Raw genomic sequence first — 22,885 nt, 5'->3', positions numbered from 1 at the left:
TGCCCTGATATGTTTTCAATGAAGGTAAAAGTCCCTGTCAGCATTTATATGCTTTTGAATAGTTTTCTGCATGTAAAACTAAAATTATAAAACATTAAATAAAAATGTGTTAACATTTTTGGCGTTCTTTAAATGTGTCTAAAATGTAACACGACTAGGTTTTGTGTGCTACAAGTGCAAAGCTGTCCTCATGCTCTCACCAGAACAGTGGAACTGTGACTCACCTGAACTCCCCCTTGTTGTTGATGACTCGATCAGCAGGGCAATATGGCGCAGATGTCTCCAGAACAACGATGTCCATCTGCTGGGAGCTGTTGCCACGGGAACTAGTGACCAGGCACTCCCACGTACCAGCAAGGCCCACGTCGATGTTCGCAAGGATGACCTCACTGGCGGAGAAGTAAGAACAGAAGTCATGAAACTGGGATTTAGGGTATATTTCATACTTACATGCTTGTATAAGAAACACACAGAAGGATTAAACATGAGGAGGCAGCACTTCCAAGCAGTTTATGTAACTAGGGCTTAGATTTCGGGTCAAATTTGAGTGTGGATTTGGATTAATGTTGAATTAGTGATTTTAATGACGTACCGTTAGGAATGAATCAAGTATCTGCTTTTCTTCTGAAAATAACCGCAAATGAAGCCAAAACGAAGTTGGCGGAATTTTGATAAGGAAGGTGTGAAACACTCCTGAATTCAAAAAATAACTCATGGCAAAACACGAAGGAGGTGCCTATGTGTCTGATCTTGCCGCCGCACCGTGTCTATGGTAACAATCACATCTTCTATGAGAGGTAAAAGTAACCGTAAACGTGCATTTATCCCCTTCATACGTATGTACGTATATGTATCACGTGATACCAACTTAATCAAGTTTTTCTTTCACTTGTTGGAATAACTCCGTATTGCCAGTTTTTCCTTCGTCCAGTCATAAAATTTAGTTTGAATCAAAAACAAACTTTCCGCAGCATTCCAGTGCCGATTACTCCAGAACATCTGGAGCTGCGTGTTACGTCATATCTCAGCATTCGTTGGAAGAACGCACCCGGGAACAGGAAAAAGATAAAGTTCAATCTTGCTAATATTTTATAATTAAGCTCGGCACATGTTTTATATAGATATGTATTTTCTTTTTTAATAAAAGTGGACTTGTGAATGGCGTATAGAAGGGTTTAGATTCTGTTCCACAGATGGCGCTAATGCACACCAAAGCTGCTTGCCAACCGCCAATAAACAACAGAAGACGAAAAACACCAGGAAGAAGAACGCAGTCTGACAACTTTCCGATACAAGATACCTCAATCGGATTGGGGAAAGGAATATTCCACCCCTGTGAATGCCATTATAGAGTAAACCTCGGATATATCGGATTCAATTGTTCCCACTGGTTTTGTCCGATATAAGCGAAATCCGTTATATGCGTATACCGGAAAATGTCCGTTTTACGCATATATCGGATTTATATCCGGTATATGCGTAAATGGGATTTTATCCGTTATAAAAAGGCACTTCCTTGACTATGTTTCCAATGTACGTGGACGCGCAGGCAACGCTGCAAACGCTGCAAATGACGTTGTATAGCGGCCTGTCACGATTCGGCGAATCGGAGCGCCACGATGCGGCCATCCGATATATGCGAGGGAAATTTAACGGAAATGCATTGGAACGGGACTGGAGATTTTGTCCGAAATAGGCGAAATCCGTTATAAAAAATCTGATATATGCAATGAATTTTTATTGGAAATGCATTTCAGAAAAATTGGTTCTTTTTTATCTGTCCGTTGTGAGCGAATTTCCGATATATCCGAGTCCGATATATCCGAGGTTTACTGTATATTCATTCAGATTGGCACTTTTCTTTGGGAATGAGGTGTATACAAAGGCTAGATTCTTTCCGTTTGAGCAAATAACCCGACTGGAATTGGAATATTTGGGTCCATGTAAACGTGGCTACTGTTGATCATCATGTCGACACGTGAAGAGTCTACATTGACATCATCGTTGAACCTGGACCAACTGTCTGAATGCTGGGAAACACGGAGGTAACTCCCTAATCCTCGCCCACACACAACAACAACCCACCTCTCCCTCCCAGTCTGTTGCAGCCTGATCCCAAACATCCCCCCCAGTGTAGCGCTGCATCCTGCCAAAACAAGCCGAGCCGAGGAAAGCATCCAGCTCTTTTCACAATGTGCTTTTTCAACATTATTAGAAAAAGGTCACCCACACACATTAGATAATAAAAATGAAGAAATTGCTCATTTGTGCAAACCTGACGGCAAAGGGCCACTTATTAGCCACTGACCTACATCCACAGTAACACTGCACCATTGTGGAAGAGGACCCCGAGGACTCATTAGGAACATTGGTGCTTGCCAGCTGACGTTTAACAAATTGTTTCTATAACGTTGCTTATGAGACAGCAAACTTTCAATTTGTCCTTCTGTGCAACAAATGTTTAAATGCTGGCCCATTTTCAAGGATCGTTTGTGCATAATGTATGAGTGGAGCCTTTCCGCTGCAGACATCTTTTAATTCATTTCTTAACCGTTTTAATATTGAAATATTTAGAGGTCAAAAAGGCAACGGCGTGTATTTCTTTCTAATGATCTAATACAAAAACTGCTGCCTTCAAAAACATAATGTTCATGTTTGACTGACAGATATTTCTGTATTATTTATATTACTGGCTGGGATGTCTGATAAATTTGATATTATTATTCAAATGATGGAGAACATGCAAACTCTACACAGAGATGGCTGAGGGTGGACTTGAACTCGGGTCTCCTAGCTAACCTTGCAGCCCATTTTTATGTTTAATGTAGGCAAAAAATATTTAATATTTACAATAAAAGCAGAGGTCATCCATGGGGGGGGGAGGAAGGTGTCTTACTTCAATACTTCTAATCTAATAGGTTTCATTCATGTTGCGTTCATGGCGGATGTGCTGAATGAACTTTGCACTTTACTTTGGTATTTTGGAGATGTTTGTGCCACATACAATTCTATAGTTACTAGTATTTAATTGTATTTTTATTTGTGAACTTGTTCAATGTAACTAATCTAAACTAATCTTGATAGTACCATGTTGATAGTTCCATGGCGATAAACAACTTGCTGGTGTTGGGTTCGGTCGGGGGCGGTTTAGTGTTCATAGTGAGAACGGTCCGCCGAGTAAATACTTCCCCACACAAACGTTCCTTCTCCTCACGATGACAGCATTTCATTAATCTTATGTATCAAAGTCCGCCGCGGTGTGCAACTTGGCTTGTTTACATTTATTATTTGGTATAAGTAATGGTAATTACTATTATGGTATAAGTAATTTTCTTATCATTAGAAGACTTAAGACCGATGTACCGGTATGTAAAAAAATCGTCCAACCCTCCCAAATATCTGTCGTTGAAAGAAAACAATAAAGTACACCATCGAGTACAGTATAATATTCAACGTCTGAGCATAAAACATGACATATAAAAAGCAGATTAACATTAAAAAGCAAGGAGGAAAAAGACACAGACATGTAATTCTAGTGATAACATTTCCAAACCATTTTATTTCACATTTCGTCGAAGATTCCGATGATTAAAAATGGAAAGGATTAAGAATTCTACATCCAAAGTGTCTGCAGCACCTAGCTACAGGGCTATAAAATGTTTGATTAATGAAACATGAATCACAGGCTGGTCCCACTGCTGCTGCGAGCGCAGTTAATACTGGGAGTTTGTCCTGACACCACGACTCAGCAAGAGTCTGGCCCACATCGAAGAACTACTGAGCCTCGGGGGTCCGATGCTGTTATGCTCGTTGTGAGAAATGTAAACAGAGCTTCTTATCAACGCAGCTTCAGCAGCAAATAATTACACGGAGGAGGGAAGTGAAGGTTACGAGAAAGACGCTCGTACAATGACTCAACAAGAAACTGAGACCCGTCAATGTCGCTTCATTCTGTATAGTCAAAAAAGTACACAACGCTTTGACATCTGGAGTGGTGGTTCACAATCAGGTGAGGAGAATCGAATAGTCCGAAACACGTTGCAATCACCTTCAAAGAGGTCACTTTGCTAAGACTTTGGCATCTCTGCTTCCATTGCTGCAACAATCTGTGACAAATCCACACACAGACCTTAAGCCACGTACTAAATCCTGTGTGTTCAGTCTTCCCATCCTGATAGGACATACGGGGTGAAGCTTAATGACTCAGAGGTCATTGATCCAAGGTGACAAACCTCAACAGACTCATCAATTGTTCACTGTGGCTAAACAAGCATGGATAATGACTATGTGCTAAGTATTTTAATCATTGTGTTTTTCTTTTGACTCAACTTGATGAAGAATTAAGTTGAGTTTCCACCTCACACCCATTTGAGCTGCAGCATTGAACAAAGGTGAAGGTCAGTCCAGATTTTTGTTGGATTGAAATCTGTCATACGGTCATTAGGTAGAAAAAAGAACTTTTTGCTCCTTGTAGGGTTTCCGCAGATGGGGGACATTTCCGACGCCAAAACAAACATGACCTACATCGGCTCCTCTTGGTGGAACAAATGACACAGTTTGTATATACTAGAGAAGAACAGTGGGTAATTCATTAGAACCGGAGCAATGGGAACGGGACTTCCAGTGAAGTCGGAGTTAAAGTCAGATTATTAATGATAAAGGGGGTGTCATATTGTGCAGTAGAAGAAACTCAGTCGTACGCTGATGACTAAGGCTGGGAATCTCATGGTACCTCACAATACAATACGATTCATAATATATATGTTCCAGGTTTGTGTCTCACAGCTAATATGATGCATTCAAGGACCGACAAACAAAGTGGAAATCTCAATGCTTGACAAATAAAGCTTTCTTTGCAGCATAAAGACATAAACACATACAAATTGAACAGTGGTGTTCTGTGCATTATCATGTATTTATGAATTATTACCGACTTTGGGTGAATGAGATGTGTTAATAAAGAAAAATAATACAACTTTTTTTTTATTAAAAATGTGCAAATGTGCATTGCTGTGAATGCTGAATCGCAAATCTGCACAGATGTATTATATATGGCAATGTAGCTCCGTGCAATCTCATCTGAGGGTATGCTTGTACAGTATGTACTGTATGTTCTTGCAAATTGATTTTTGGTCAAAGTACAGCCCCAGAGGGTGAAAAGTGAATTGTTACTAAAAAAAAAAAGTGTTGCTTCATAAACTATAAACTAATATCCACCAAGTTTGTAAGCAATCAGATCAGGATTAAATGGAAAAAAAAACATCTTTTGTGATTGAAATTCAACTCTGAACACTCAACATCACTTCCTGTCCACCTGTCACTCATCTCCCCGAGCACCAGAACGCTTTTCACCAACACACACCAGCACAAATATGCCCTTCCCTCCCTTTCCAGATTGATTTTTTTGCACTTTTGTCACACATAAATGTAATTTAAATATTAGTCAATGATAGCATAACTGAACAAAAAATCAGTTTTTAATGTAATCTTTTTTATTATTATTATTAAGGGAGAAAAAAAATGGAAAAAGTCATTGCTTGCCCTCATTAAAACATAACAGATTTTTTTTCAAAACTGCATTATTGTTGTTAACTAATATTAAAATTTATAGTATAATTTTAGTTACATTTCAGTGTAGATTTTTTTACACGTTTGTCAGAAAAGACATGTTTTTCTTCCCTGCTTATTTAGCTCCATTTTTCATCTACTCAGGAAGGCAGCCAAAGGAGCTCCAGTTGGATTGTGGCGTGAAAAGCTTTAAAAGCTGGCAAGCTTCCACCATGTGTGTTTTCTCACCTTATTTGTCATAACATTGAGCGAGTTGGTGACAAATTGTGGGCTTGTTCGACACATAAACTGGCTCAATCTTCTGACAGTGCTGACAAGATCGTAAATAAAATGCCAACAATATCAAAACATGTCACTACAAAAGAATGATTTGTCGTGAATTGTTTTCCTTGCCACTGTGGACCAGTGCGAGAAGCTGTACGTACACGAGAAGATTTGAGATTGTGTATCAGAGATCTCCTCCCACGTCCCGTGTCCATATTGACATACTATCACACTCACACCTCTCCTATTAACTTAACATGCGTGTATACCCAGAAAAAACACAAGCACACAAAGTCCACAGATTTGTCGCTGGATCTCCTCACTTCTCTCCGGCATGAATTATGGCCGACAGCAGTTCCTGTGTGAACGTTCAGTACGCCATTGCAGTAGACATCTACTATGCTTGCCACTAGGTGTCAGGAACATTACACTGAGACACCAAGTATGCTGCAGTTGCTAACGTGTGAGTCGATGTGTAATGTATTACTCATTTCTAAGTGCAGGCCAAAAGTTTGGACACACACAATAATACAACGCCATGGTCCCAAGGCAAGCAAATAAGCCTGACAAGGCACATCTGTAAAGTGAAAACCATTTCAGATGTCTCACAAAGCTCTTTGAGGACCATGTCTACATGAATACGGACATTTAAAAACGCACATCATCAACACATTGTCAGCGAAATTTATTTCGCGGGCGTTTTAGAAGTGAAAACTCAGCCAGAAAAAGCACAAGACAGCTCCACTCATATCCGTGGTTGTGCTACATGCATGCCCCTCTTGCCGTCCGTCCCTCCCCACATCCAATCCCAAACATGCAATACCTGTTAGTATGCAAATGAGCCAACACGCAGCTCTGACTTTGTGGAAAGTCCAAGGGTGTGCAGCACCATCCAAAATGAAAAGACATCAAATATAAGACATATTTAGAGTTATTTCTCACTTTTTTGTTAGGTATGTAATTCATAGTTTTGAGAAACCACAATGTAAATAGTCATGGAAATATAATATAATTGGGTAATACAAGGGTAAAAGATGAAAGGACTGTTATTTCATGTCAAGAGGGTTATTTCAGTATGTGGAATAAAACTATGGAATGGATTGAGTAAGGACCTCAAACAATGCACAACGATGAGCCAATTCAAGAAACAATACAAGCAGTTGATGTTTGCTAAATACAAGGATGAAGAGTCTTGAACCAGTCATGATGTGCTATATATATCACTATATTGACACGGACTATGGTACACATTATGGCATTGGATGCTCATATCACCGAGTACTTTGGTATGAGGTACATTATTAAAAAAAAAAAAAAACCTTAATCTGTGTTATGGAAAGCAGGAAGTGAACAAATGTAACAGTTACTGATTGTAAAAGTACCAGATGGAGAGGTAGGATTTAATAAGCTTTGCTTCTTCCTACTCCTTTTGGACATGTGGAACTGGGAACTGATTATGGGATGCACTCAATTGGAATCTGATGCATGTTCAAATGAAATAAAACCATTACCATTACCTAATAATGCTAAAAATCATTTTTAAGCTTTAAGTTTTAAGCAGGTTTTCTATGCTGTAGCTACCAAAATTTATAAATAAGCAATCCTAAATTGTGGAAATTCATTTGCTAACACTCAACTAATTGACATTGATAAACAAGGGACAACTGCATGGATTAAAAATAAATAAATAAAAAAAACCAAGTCACAGGCCATAAATAGTGCCCGGGCTGCATTTTAGACACCCCTGGTTCAAAGTGATATTGTCAATCAACAATAACTTCAGACACTGAAGTATTCGTCCGTCACCTTTGAAAAAGATGGAGCATAAAATGATCTGCCATCCATGTTGCCAAATAAACTAAGATACATTACGGGTTGTTTAATGTACAATAACACTGCTGTCAGCCGCCCATCAAACGCATTTTAAAGACGCCAAGTTAAAACAAACACGCGCTCACAGCATCCATGCTCGACGTACAACCAAAGCCAAAAAGACAGGGACCCTGCGGCAATAGCTTCTTTAGAAACGGTGTGTAAGGTTTCTCCTTCACTTTATTGCTACAATTACGTTGCAGCATCTGTTACTCTTAGCATGTGATCAACGAGAGCCGCGGGATGGGCTGGAAGGCCAACGCCTCTCGAGAGAGAAGGGCTGCAGATTGCTCGGAGATGTTGGCACACCGCCAAGTCAATTCTGTGCTGTCCTTTCAGATCCTTATCAAGGGCGCCAATAACGAAAGTTAAATCTTAAAGCCCCTTTGGGTGATGGAGAGATATGGAAGGAAGGGACGGCTGTCTGTTGAGGTTTTTACATACGTTCTGGTTGTGAGCTGAGATCTGAGTTCAATTGCTTTTACTGGAATATTCATATTTTTCAACTGCCAAATGATTGTTGTGATCATTCATTCATTCATTCATTTTCTACCGCTTATCCCCACGAGGGCCACAGGGGGTGCTGGAGCCTATCCCAGCTGTCTTCAAGGGTGTCGTGGGGGTGCGGGAGCCTATCTCAGCTGCCTTCAGGGGTGTCGTGGGAGTGCTGGAGACTATACTAGCTGTTTTCAGGGGTGTTGCGGGGTTGCTGGAGCCTATCCCAGCTGTCTTCAAGGGTGTCGTGGGGGTGCTGGAGCCTATCCCAGCTGTCTTCAAGGGTGTCGTGGGGGGGCTGGAGCCTATCCCAGCTGTCTTCGGGGGTGTCACGGGGGTGCTGGAGCCTATCCCAGCTGTCTTCAGTGGTGTCGCGGGATGCTGGAGTCTATCCCAGCTGTCTTCAGTGGTGCCGCGGGATGCTGGAGCCTATCCCAGTTGTCTTCAGGGGTGTCATGGGGGTGCTGGAGCCTATCCCAGCTGTCTTCAGGGGTGTCATGGGGGTGCTGGAGCCTATCCCAGCTGTCTTCAGGGGTGTCATGGGGGTGCTGGAGCCTATCCCAGTTGTCTTCAGGGGTGTCATGGGGGTGCTGGAGCCTATCCCAGCTGTCTTCAGGGGTGTCGCGGGGGTGCTGGTGCCAATCCCAGCTGTCTTCGGGGCTGTGGCGGGGGTGCTGGAGCCTATCCCAGCTGTCTTCAGGGGTGTCACAGGGGTGCTGGTGCCTATCCCAGCTGTCTTCAGGGGTGTCGTGGGGGTGCTGGTGCCTATCCCAGCTGTCTTGGGGCGAGAGGTGGGGTACACCCTGGACTGGTGGCCAGCCAATCACAGGGCACATGTAGACAAACAACCATTCACACTCACATTCATACCTATGGACAATTTGGAGTCGCCAATTAACCTAGCATGTTTTTGGAATGTGGGAGGAAACCGGAGTACCCGGAGAAAACCCATGCATGTACGTGCAGGGAGGACATGCAAACTCCACAGAGATGGCCGAGGGTGGGATTGAACATTGGTCTCCTAGCTGTGAGGTCTGCATGCTAACCTGTTGTGATCATAATAATGCAAAAAAAACGAACCTATGCCAGCTGCACCAAATTCATTCATATGCTTGAACGGCCCTCCATCCACCTGTTCCATCCCACTCCTCCTCCTTATCTACTTCCATAAATCATCCGTCTCTTTCTTGTACCTGGTGAGGAGACAGCAGTCGTGAAGTAAGGTTTCTTCCACATACACCCCTTGATCCTCTTGGGTGGTCACAAAGCGGCCATTGTGGTGCCACTGCAGCTCCACCGAAGGATCCAGGTAAGTGGCGGTGCACTGAAGAGGCAGACGGTCTCCTTGGAAAACCAGCTGCCTCTGGGAAGGGATCAATTGAAAGAGGGGGATCTCCAGAGCTCCATCTGGGAAATGAAGGGAAGATAAAACAGCACAGTCAGCGTTTAAAGCCTATTCCCATTCCCATTCCCTGACACATTAAGGTAGAGCAGGAGAGCAAGGGGTCAGTCCTCCATCCTTTAAGTTGCGGTTGTGGGCTGCACAGCGGTCGAGTGGTTAGCGTTCAGACACCTGAGTTCAATCCCACCCATGTTTGCATGTTCTCCCGTCTCCAAATTGTCCATAGGTATGAACATGAGTGTGAATGGTTGTTTGTCTACTATATGTGCCCTGTGATTGGCCGCCTCTCGCCCCAAGACAGCGGTAGAAAATGAATGAATGAATTAAGTTGTGGTTGTTTTGAAAGCTGTTTCCTACCTTGCCCGTGGCTGTAAGGTCTACAAAAACAAGCGATATTCTAATCAATTCTTAATCTACACAAATGTGCCATGACCACAACATAACAAATGCATTCTTTCAAGGTCACGCTCCTCCCCCGTCGTTCTTCCTTTTTGTTGCTGATACTGTGTTAGATGAGGAGCAGCTGATAAAGGAGAAGAGCTTTGAGCACTCCCCTGGACTCTCCTTGACTCCTTGCATGTACATCACAATGGAAGCCCACCGCTACACCAGTGATTGGATTATTTACAGCGCCTTGAAACCAAGGCATTTTTTCCAAGTATGAATAGTTATGTTCAGGATTACACACCATGTGTACTGCTAAAATGTGTGTAATTATAAGTAAAATCCTGCAGCACAAAATATCGAACCCGTGTCGACGAAGAAGCTGTTTTGAGACCTTTTGCTGTCCATTTTTATTTATGATCCAGGATTAGCCTCAAGTCTTGCCAGCTAACTGTACCACCTTGGGAATTATTGTGTTCAATACAAGGCCGGACATTTGTTTGGACTTGTTCCAAAGACCAATCTTCCGCTTGTATGCGATCAATTGTGGATGTTGCTGCCATTTGACGGCCAATTTGATAAATGGGACATAAAAGTCTCCTATACCTCCATACGCTACTTTGAAAGAGACATACAGAAGGATTCATGTCAGCACCTGAATGTTTGCAGCAATATTTGTACACAGTGTTTACACGTTAATAACATTAGTAATATAGACATACTGCAGTGACAGAAACTGGGGAAAAATACTAAACATAGTTACTTTTTGATATTTACACCAGTGTTGGATAAGAGGTCTCGGTTGTGCGAACAAAATAAATTCTTCCACACAAAACTCCGAAACAGTCATACCGGAAGACGGCTCCCCAAATACGACACCTCTTTCCTATTATCTTGGCTGCTACGGCGTTCTGTTGCCTGCAACTGAGACTTTGAGTTCCAGTGAGTGATACAGCAAAAGCAGCATGGTGCCAGTCACTGTTGACTTGCCCCGATGCTGATTCTGTTGCAAACAATGCTTAGAGTCAGAATGTGGCCTTGTATTTGCCTGTTGGACACTGCACGCCAGAGCAAAAAAAGCAATTACTGGTTCTGTGCAAATGTGTGTGTTTGTGTGTCACAGGGGAAGAAAAGAACACAAATAAAAATATATCATAATAGATGTGGATGTTTGCAGGAGCAGAACAACATCACCAATGCGCTTTGTCTGTGCTTAAAGCTCTTTAAATAGAGTAAGGAGCATGCCACATTAATCAGTCAAAAATACATTTGGAAATGTAATGGTAATGGTAATGGACATGCATCAGATTCCAATTGAGTGCATCCCATAATCAGTTCCCAGTTCCACATGTCCAAAAGGAGCGGGAAGAAGCAAAGCTTATTAAATCCTACCCCTCCATCTGATAGATAGATAGATTAGATAGATAGATTAGATAGATTAGATAGATTAGATAGATTAGATAGATTAGATAGATTAGATAGATTAGATAGATTAGATAGATAGATAGATAGATAGATAGATAGATAGATAGATAGATAGATAGATAGATAGATAGATAGATAGATAGATAGATAGATAGATAGATAGAGAGAGAGAGAGAGAGAGAGAGAGAGAGAGAGAGATAGATAGATAGATAGATAGATAGATAGATAGATAGATAGATAGATAGATAGATAGATAGATAGATAGATAGATAGATAGATAGATAGATAGATAGATAGATAGATAGATAGATAGATAGATAGATAGATAGATAGATAGATAGATAGATAGATAGATAGATAGATAGATAGATAGATAGATAGATAGATAGATAGATAGATAGATATAGATAGATAGATAGATAGATAGATAGACTCCCTTTATTGTCATTGCACAAAAACACAGTAGTGAAATTGCCAACGAAATGTCGTTGCCTGGCTCCCATTTAACAACAGACACAAAAGAAGATAAGTAATAATAAATAATAATAATAATAATAATGTGGAGAATAAATAGATAGAATAGAATATATGAATATGAACAACATAATGTAAAGTGCAGCGTGAACAGTAAATTGCCCAAATAATTTAAATAATTTAAATAAATAATAATAATGTAAGTAAGGTACTTTTACAATCAGTAACTGTTACATTTGTTCACTTCCTGCTTTCCATAATACCGTTAACACTGGTAGTAAATGTAAATCTATTATAATCCAAAAAGTTGGTCGAAAAAAATTACGACCCAATTTATTAAGAATGATAATATGAAAGAAGGACAGCGAGGGTTTGTACTGTAAGAAACAAAGCATTCAGCGTATCCATGCATATACAGTACAGTAGTTAAAATATTAAATTGGCAACATCCACAGTATTTACCGTGTACTTTTTTCCCACAATATGAAAGAGAAAAGCTGTAAATAGTCATATTGTGCTCTGTGCATTATAACGTTTTAAATAATCACTCATCATATCATTGTTGCAAGACTAAATTTCTTATTTTCAATGGTAACTGTAATAACTGTAAATATCGTTATCACAATGCTATGGCAACTTATAGGATAAAGTGGAACTTCGACAGCAGAACATTTACTTCAAAGAATAATAATTTAATAAAATACAACAATGATATTTGAAGCAACATTTTCACATTAGTGATGTCGATGACCATTGAAAACATCAGGCAACGCCGAGTCGGGTCTTATCCGGAGTTTACACTTGCACGTCTTTGCATTGCACCGCAGTTTGCAATGGCAATGAGTGTTATTTATTTATTTATGGAATGCATGAAAAGCGTAAAGACTAGTTTGTGTTCTGTTCACACAAAATTATGCAATTGGCACACAATTTGTGACAATGGTAGGCATTGGCATGATCCGGCACAACTTATTTGCACATGCTACGATTGATCGGCCACCTATTGGTATCGGCTGATATAAGTGAAAATGCACGCCCTGCTTTAAAGCGCCTGCAGCATTCAGAAAAACCACGTGGGACTTCCTGTCTTTGTGACAGTGAGAAGTTTTACACCGTGCAAAACATGCTGTGAAAAGCTTTAGATTGGTGCGGCATTTGGGGGCAAACACATGGCTGGTTGTGATGGCTTTGAGGCTTGCAATGTGATCATCCGTCAGGTGGAGGCTAAAGCCCTGGTCCCTAGCAGCTGTATTTGGGCAAAATTTGGGTAGGAGTGCCGTCTCAGTGCGGATTTGGGATCATGCAGACACGATGTAGTACAGGAGGAACTTTGACTTTGTGCCGAGCTGCATTGGACTACGGATGACGTATGGTGCACGTGCCTTCAGCAACCACTTCTGACTCCATGTTGGGTCAGTCTCGGCACTTCCACAGTTCTGCTGTCCAATGAGCATGCAGAGCTCATGTCACTCATGGATTATCAGGATCGATATTCCTGATCAGAACATCCCTATTATGTATCGTCACCACACATTCATCCCTTACTTCATTCATTTCTTGATTTGAAACAGACCTACAACATATTGGACTCCAGAGAAGAAGCTCATGCAGGAAAGAAAGGTAAGTCTGTATTTTTACACAGCTGGGGGCAATAAACGTGAAAAAAGAGACAACTGACAGTGTGGGAGAGGGAATAGCTGACTAGAAGGCATCGCTTTGGGCATTATGATCACGTATTAACATAAAATCACAAGAAAGATCCAAGAAGCTACAAAAAATACTTGAGAATTCCCCCCAGCTTCCTCCAAGAGGTGATGTAAAAGTTAACCTATTCATCTGAATGAGACGCGCTGAAGCACCCTTACTTTGCGTTGCGTTCACGACGAGTTCCCAGAAATTATGCATGTCTCAAATTTTTTGTGTGCGCTGGCTTGCACCCATTTTACACATACTTGACACCTGCCAACGACCATTTTACTCATTTGCTCAAGTGTAAACATCACTTTGGATGCGCTTCATGCAGTTCAAGTCTACAGTCAAAGTTTGCGCTTCAAGTTTTGCATGCAACTCGTAGTCTGGAATATACGAATTTAATCCTCTGGACTATATAGGATTAAGCATGTGCATGTTCACAGAGGTGTCTTGTCACCGCTTTCCTTACATTTCAATCATTGTGGGTCGCTGGTTAAGCAGGAACCTACTGAGGATATATGACACCCATGTTGTCGATGTGGCTGAGGTCAAAGTTTATACCGAAGCATTTAAAAAAAATCATTTTTTTTTTTTTTGCAACTCTACAATTTCTACATGCAGTATTTCCCACTGGCGGTGGCAGATAACACACAATTTCCCCGGCGCTCACATTCCGCTGATAAATAGTACAACTTATCCCATAAGGCCACGCTTCTACAGAGCGAGACTTTGCTCATAACACACGGGACCTGCTGGATAGATATGAGAATATTACCATGACCTGTTAGGCTGCCAGTTGAATGCGCCTGCAGCAACAGTGTGAACCATGAATTAGTTGTCTTTCACACAGACATAAAAACAAAAAAAAAGTGCTAACTTGCTTAATTTAGTCAAATTCATGATGCCACTGCAATGTGTCAATGGAGAAGTACGTTAAATCCCCGCTAGATACCTTTAACAGACATCTTGAAGTCTTTCTTCAAACTGAAACTTCAAACTGTCCAGACTCTGGATTCGGAATCCAACACATACGGCTCTATGATAAAAGCCGACATTTTAAAAACATACATTGTTATTTATTATCAACTCCTATACCATTGGAACTAACTGACTTACCACAGTGGAGTGGGTGGAATAATCGTCAAGTGAAGAGCTTGCAACCAAAAGGCGCTAAATCCAATTTTCACTAAGTTGCATTTTTTCATGAGTTTAATAGACCTCTGTCATGTGTATCCAAATCACATATTTTGGTCTTGAAATCATTTTAAAAAATATGAAAAAAAGTGATATGAAATTTATGCTTTCAACCAAAAGGCGCTATTTCCATTTCACATTTCAACCAAAAGGCGCTAAATCCCTTTCTTTATTCTTTATTTTTATTGGCCCAAGTTTCCCATCTATGGATAATCTGACCAATCAGAGAGAAGAATACAATTGGCACTGCACATACAGAAAGCCAGTATCAGTGCGCATCCTGTTTTGTTTGTGTACATGAAGTACACGTATGATAGTTACAGTATGTTATGCAATTCAGGAGAACACAAATTGTGTTTTTACAGTATTCTGTAACATGGAAGTTTTTTTTACGCCATAAAAGGCATGTCTCTACCTTGACACCTCCAACTTTCATGAGAAACATTATTTTACTTGTACTAAAAAACATACAACGTAAAGAGTTTGTAATGAGATGATTTTTGTCACTGTCACCTTCATGGTGCAGTCAAATATGAGCACTGCTTTTAATAACATTTTTATTATTGTCTGCAAATTGTTATTTTTCATGTGTCGCTCTACTGCAGCCTACAGGTTGAATCTGTGTTGTAATTATTTTATTAGCATAGCACATTAAAGCACCTTACATTCTTTTACAACAATGCCATTGAAGAAGTTAAAGGTGACTTCAAATTTATTTCAGCCAAAAGGCGCTAAATCCATCATTTCAGCCAAAAGGCGCTAAATCTGAAAAAAATAATAAAAAAAATATATATAAGATACATGGTGTGTGCAGGATTTTTATAGCATGCATTTTTATGACCTATATTGATAGCTCTTTCATTTGCAATATAGACTTGATGACCAAATAGATTGATATGTGTGTAATTAAAAATCATTGATTTTCTCGAAATCAGTCAAAATGGATTTAGCGCCTTTTGGTTGCAAGCTCTTCAAGTGTCGCAAACATGCACTGCGTTTGGTGGTCATTGAATGCACCATAGTTGTGTGCCGTGACTGGCTGCAACTTGACTCTAATTCTATCAGTTCATCAATCATTTTTGTTTATTATTCCTTTGTGCCTGCATCTTATACTTTAAATATGTTTGATGAATATGTCAGCTGCTACGAAAACTGTGTTTCAAATGTTGTAAGCAGGTTTTTTTTCCATGTTACTACAAAAATATTCCATTTATAAATAAGGAATCCACTTATCACGGTTGGGTCTGGAACCAAATAACCGAGATAAACAAGGGATTACTGTATTAACATAAATCATGAAATACAGAGGCAATTCTGTAATAATTTGCTTAGGAAGTAACCCATTGATATCATTCAACATTTTCAACCAGCCCTCTGAAATGTTGAAATGTCAAGTGATGTTGTCAAGGTAACCGATAACATATTGCGAGATATACTTGTGCTATGAAGAGGCAGAATGATCCAAGCAGAGCAGTACAGGAGCAGAAAAGTGTCACGGTAATCCCACAATAGATACTTCCAGGGCTGAAAGAAGTGTGCCTCTTCCTGCTGCCGGATTCCTCTCATGGCTCTTTGACTAGAAATTGCACAGAATTACCCTGTAATTGCTTTCGGTTGTGAGTGCCAATTCAAAGCGCATACAATTAGGATTATATAAAATAACTCCAAAATGTTTCGAGGCGCAGCAATCTCCGAATGCTGCCGCGTGTCAGTACATAATGACAGATAACGCTAACTTTATGGGGGAAAGTGTTTTACATCATGCATTCTGTCGTGGAAAATTTCCGTTAACACTGGTAGAGAAAAGAAATAAACCACGCAATGACAGATCTGCCTTTTTTATGGGCATTTATTCTGCAGAAGAGAAGACAGAAGCATACAGTAGTTATACGTATAAATATTATCGAGACTTTATCAGGTGCAAGGATGCATGGTTAGTCATGAAAACAACCATTGGAGAAATGTTTTGGAGACAGAAGGACTCAAATACCAGCAAAAGCATAGGTTGTTGTGCTCGTAAATCAGTCTGACCTGAATTAGCACGTTATCAGAAATATTGGATTTGATCAAATTCTACTTTCTCGTTGGGCTTTTCCCTTTAGGGGTCGCCACAGCACATCAATCTCCTCCATCCAACCCTGTCTTCTTTCACACCAACTACCCTCATGTCCTCCTTCACTACATCCATAAACCTCCTTTTTGGTTTTTCTCTACGCCTCCTGCCTGGCAGCATCCTTCTACCAATACATTCACTATCTCTCCTCTGGACATGTCCCGACCATCTCAGTCTGGCCTAAAGGACTTTATCTCCAAGGCCTCTAACATGTAATGTCCCTCTGATGTACTTCTCCCTGATCCTATCCATCCTGGTCACTCCCAATGAGAACCTCAGCATCGTCATCTCTGCCACCTCCAGTTCTGCTTCCTGTCTTTTCCTCAGCGGCACCGTCTCTAGACCAAACAACATGGCTGGTCTCACCACGGTTTTGTCTACCTTTCCTTTCATTTTAGCTGAAACTCTTCTATCACACATCACGCTTGATACTTTTCTCCATCACTTCCATCCTGCCTGCACACGCTTCTTCACCTCCTTTTCAAAATCTCCATTGTTCTGAATTGTTGACACCAAGTACTTAAAATTTTCCACCTTCTGTATCTCTTCTCACTGTAACCTCACTCTTCCAATTGGGTCCCTCTCATTCACACATATATATATTCCATCTTGCTGCGGCTAATCTTCATTCTTCTCCTTTCCAGGGCAAACCTCCACTCTTCCAGCATCTCCTCCACCTGTTCCGTACTCTCACTACAAAACACAATGTCATCTACAAACTGCGTAGTCCATGGAGATTCTCGTCTAAGCTCATCTGTCAGCCTGTCCATCACCATAGCAAACAAGAAGGGGCTCGGAGCCGATCCCTGATGCAGTCCCACCTCCGCCTAGAACTCCTCTGCCTATGCTAAAATGCTAAAATATAAGATTTCTATCACAATTCAAACAATGCCTCATTTTATTTCTCTCTTTTTTCTTTCTCTCACAGACACAATCACGCAGACACACACAACCACAACCCGCAAACAACCAATGATTTTCTCATTCCACAGCAACATCCCCTAGCGGAAAGCAGATGTAGGGAGAAGTAGAAGATGAATCTATCATATGACACACAATTCCCCTGTGTACTGCAGCATGGAGTAGCAGAGGGGAGACAAGGAGAAAGGAAGGCAAAGATTGTCTGTCTTTTGCCAGGTAGAAAAAAAGTCAATGTGAAGACTTTCTTCTTACTGCAGCTAACAGGTTGACTTCAGTAAAGACACAATTTGTTCTGCTTGGAAATTGTGTTCGGTGCTGACAGACATCGTCGTTAATAGTACAATCATCTTTTTAAACATTATGTAAATTTAGTATCACACCATGAAATTGTGGCACGATTGTGGGTTTAAATTAGCAACCTCTCAAGCGAACGCTGGACCCTGAAAGAAAAATGGTAAACAGTAGTGCAAACGTATCCCAAATGTAGTTTTATACACTCCCTGAGGGGATTTTCTCGGAAACATAGGCACTTAATCATTGGCTTTGTTAAACTGCTCACAGCAGGTGGCGTGATAATGATGCAAGGAGAGAAAGCTAATATCAAAATGAATTGACTGAACGCTCCACTGTTGAACTACTGTAACTTGGATTCTTACTAATTATGAGCAGAAACATTGGGGAAAAAAAAATAATAAAACATTGGGTCACTTAGTCGAAATGTTATTTAAGTAGGTATTTAATACATTTTTGTAAGTTAAAGTCATACCTTTGTACAATAATAAATATTAGGTGCATTGATGCGACTATGGTTTACATTATATTGTAATGCCATTTGTTATTGTATGGCTGTCTGAAATATATCAACTTTGATATATATACAGTAAACCTCGGATATATCGGACTCGGATATATCGGAAATTCGCTCACAACGGACAGATAAAAAAGAACCAATTTTTCTGTAATGCATTTCCAATAAAAATTCATTGCATATATCGGATTTTTTATAACGGATTTCGCCTATTTCGGACAAAATCTCCAGTCCCGTTCCAATGCATTGGCCGCATCGTGGCGCTCCGATTCGCCGAATCGTGACAGGCCGCTATACGACGTCATTTGCAGCGTTTGCAGCGTTGCCTGCGCGTCCAGGTACATTGGAAACATAGTCAAGGAAGTGCCTTTTTATAACAGATAAAATCCGATTTACGCATATACCGGATATAAATCCGATATATGCGTAAAACGGACATTTTCCGGTATACGCATATAACGGATTTCGCTTATATCGGACAAAACCAGTGGGAACAATTGAATCCGATATATCCGAGGTTTATTGTATATTCAAATTTGAGTTGTTTTGTTTTTTTTGTACACGTGCGTTAAATGTCCAAAAATATTGGCCAACCAATACTGAAATAAAAATGAGATATCGAAGCATATCAGATTTTCAGCCAATGAGAATATTGGATTGTAAACATGCAATTTGCAATGACTAAAATGTGATATTGCATGACCACCTGAATAAATAAATGAATAAAATAAATCATAAAAAATTAAAATAATAAAAAAGGTAAATGGTCTTTCACTTGTATTGCGCTTTTGCACCTCCAAGACTCTCAAAGCGCTTTGACACTGTGAGCATTTTTACCTACTGATGACGCGGCTAGTATGGGGTTCAGTATCTTGCCCAAGAATACTTCATCAGGATCTCGGAAGGAAGCAGGATCGACCCCGCAATCTTCAGGTTGGGAGACGACCACTCTACCACCTGAGCCCACTGAGTAGTCGTGCTGATGACTAATAAGAACCAAGTAGCACTACACACGCTTCCCAGCAACCCCGAAGCAGCTGCACATTACACCAAAGATGAAAGCAAAATAAAAACACAAAATGAGAAATAATGTGAAAGGTAAAGACAAATAAAATTACAGTCCAAACTGGCATGCGAAATATGACATGAAGCACCGATTATAAGAAGGGGGAGTAAGATATCAACTATAGATATCATACTTCCTACAACGATACCTACAATACTTCACTATAATAATTTGAAGAATCAGAGTCACATGCAGTATTTTGGCACTTTTTCTATAAGTTATATTGCAGTATTTGTCTTATTTTGTACAAAGAGTGCGCAAAATAAGACAAATGCATCCAATTGTGTCACAACATTTGTTTGAGAAAAGAGCTGTATTGGTATTCGTAAATATCAGTATCGGTAATTAAGTGCTCGACCAAATCGATAATTGGATATCGGTAAAAAGGCCAATATCAAGCATCTCTAGTAAAATTGCATGTACAGTAATCCCTCATACTACTCAGATTATGTACACAACTATTGTATGTATTGTATGTACACAATTATATGTGGTTATTTTTATTGCCATATTAAATTGCATTGTGAATTATTGAATAATATCAACTATTTTGATTACATGTCAACTTTGAAAATGTGAATGTGAAATACTAATTGTTAATATTTAGTATCGTAATTTCAGAGTTTATGGTATACATACAATATTTACGTATGTGTGTTATATGTAGGTGTTAGGACGATAATTGTCCAAAAAATTATTGTCAATAAAAATAAAAAATAGACCGTTTCTCAAAAAAACAGAATAAAGCACACAAAAGTGAAATATCCCCACAGTGGGGTTGTGACATTTGCTTTAGAAACCATTCCTTCTGTGCCTTCATTCAAGTTACAAGGCTAACTTGCTGCTAGCACGCTGTTTATTTATTTTTTTATCTTATTTTGTGTATAGAAAAATAAAAATTAAGATCCCCTCACTAGTAGTCCCGCCCCCATGTACTGGAACAAAGGTTCCACTGTCTCCGTTCATTCCACTATAGAACCAATGCACACCGACAGATTCAAAGTGAACCTTTTGCCATCATGTGATTTTGTCGGCCCTTTAACGATGTGATGTACTCGTTACCCAGAATGATAAAACTGACCACTGTTTAATTATTGTTGGGGCTTACCACAAGTGAGCTGCTGCTGACGTAGATTACGGAACTCCAGACCATGGAGGTGGGTTGGAAACATGCACACCGTGTCGTTGCCAATCCTCACCGAGTTGTTTCGAGCCCAGAGGAGCAACCACTTCAGTTGACAGTCACAGAACAAACTTTCTGTACTGAAGTGTCTGGTGAGAAAACCATCATATAATCAGAAACTGCTTGTGTTTGAAATCTCACTTCAACAAAAAAATAACCAATCCATCTTTTATAATGATTATTCCTCATATTGTTGGGTGTGAAGCTTACAGTACTCTCAGAAGGACGAGGTGCGTGAAGAGTCCCACGGTCAAAGTTGAGAAGATATTCCCTGATAAATCCCTGCATGCAAAACACAGATATTAATCACCAGAACCACATTGGTTCAACTCAATTATCCAACTAATCAACAACTATTTTGGTATTACATTCATTATCATTATTTTATTGATCGTTAATCGTCAGGTTTCAGCCTCTCATATGTGAATATTTTTCATTGCCTTCGTCAGCCATTGAAGCAAACCTGTTATCTTTGTGTTTTAGGTAAAACAAGATAGTCACAGATATCCGATTTGTCTTTGGAATACAGTGATCAGTATTTTTGCCTCTTATCTGATATTTTGAATACCAAAACACTAATTGCTTGTGTTTGGTTCATGTTGATTTGATCCATCTAGGCCAGGGGTGGGCAAACTTTTTGACTCGCGGGCCGCATTGATATAACAAAATTTCCGGGGGGATGCAGACTATATATTTTGCACGTAACAGTCCACCTGGTATTATTGTATCTGTAAAATTGTCATGCAATCTGCTATTATTATTTATTATTTTATATTTATATTTAAATATTTTAAAAATAATAAAATATTATAATAATTAAAATAAAATTTAAATAATTATTATATTATTATTATTATGTAAAATATGCAAATATAACAATATTATTATATATAATTAATATAATAATTAGCATTAATATAATAAATATAATAATCATAATAGTTATAATAATAATAAAATAATTATTATTTTAATTTTTATTATTATTATGCTTGTGTCTCTTTTTTCAGGAGCACTTTGTAAACAACAGACCATGTCAAACAACGAAATTGATACAACCATAAAAAGGTTGGCTCAGGCCATGATGCCAGGTTGTATGTTGAGTTTAAATTAACTCGGGCCGTATTCAAACACTTGGCGGGCCGGATGTGGCCCCCGGGCCGTAGTTTGCCCACCCCTGATCTAGGCCATACGTGATTTCTCAATTAATTGAAACAAGATTTAGATTAAACAACAAAGAAAATGAAGCCCTAGTTACGATCATGATACTTGATGACTCCAATATAGTGACTCCAGTATAATTTCTATATGAAGAAATGGTTTACTTACAATTTGAAAAGTCTGCCCAAATCCAGAAACATTTCAGAGGTGAGGCAACCAATCCTGTTGTTGGACAGGTCTCTACAAAGACATAAAAATACTTAGACATAAAACATACCAGGGAGTATTGTTTAGGTATACAGAGAGTGACTGACATAGCACTAATCGTGGCGTTACAAGAACAGTCCCTAAACACAAGATCAGTTAGAGGCGGGGGTCTACCACACCAGACAGGACCTCAAGTACAGGCTGCACACTATAGGCTGGAGGTCCCTGAATCAAAATGGATAACCACCGAAAAGTGTCTGTGAACAACCTGGCTAAGATCCTGTGGGATTTCCAGATTGACAAACTAGTGATAGCCAAGCAGCCAGACGTACTGATGGTGGATGAACATCTGAAGACAGCAATGGTGATACATATAGGTAGCAATCCCGAGTTATAGCAACATCAGGAAAAAAGCTAGAGAAAAAACAGGGACTTGAGAAAGAGCCCTGGGGGCAGCATTAAACACATACACGCACACATACTTACGTATATGAGTAAATAAAGGTGGAGCAATATATGTAATAAATAAAAAATATTTATAAAATAATATAAATATAATATAATTAAAAAATATAATATTAATATAATAATAAATAAATGTAATATAAATATAAAAAATTAATACTTATACTTATACTCATATACTTACGTATATG

General features: G+C 39.5%; 1 protein-coding gene across 2 annotated transcripts in view; it reads right to left on the bottom strand.

The window, feature by feature from the left end:
- The window catches only part of LOC131106682 (adhesion G protein-coupled receptor A1), a 149,689-nt gene that overhangs the window by 95,623 nt on the left and 31,181 nt on the right, over positions 1–22,885 (bottom strand). The window contains exons 4-8 of one of the 2 annotated variants that reach the window (XM_058055964.1): positions 22,191–22,262; positions 21,072–21,143; positions 20,787–20,950; positions 9,393–9,606; positions 225–389 (exon numbers count right to left, since the gene is read on the bottom strand). In XM_058055964.1, coding sequence (XP_057911947.1) covers positions 225–389; positions 9,393–9,606; positions 20,787–20,950; positions 21,072–21,143; positions 22,191–22,262 — 687 coding nt within the window. Of the gene's footprint in view, positions 1–224; positions 390–9,392; positions 9,607–20,786; positions 20,951–21,071; positions 21,144–22,190; positions 22,263–22,885 lie in introns of those variants that run through there. The other variant, XM_058055972.1, reaches the window with a different exon arrangement.

This window comes from Doryrhamphus excisus, chromosome 2 (genome assembly GCF_030265055.1).
Source record: "Doryrhamphus excisus isolate RoL2022-K1 chromosome 2, RoL_Dexc_1.0, whole genome shotgun sequence".
In the NCBI taxonomy this organism is placed as follows: domain Eukaryota; kingdom Metazoa; phylum Chordata; class Actinopteri; order Syngnathiformes; family Syngnathidae; genus Doryrhamphus; species Doryrhamphus excisus.
Note: the sequence above shows the minus strand (reverse complement) of the source record. Positions and strands in the feature narration are given on the sequence as shown.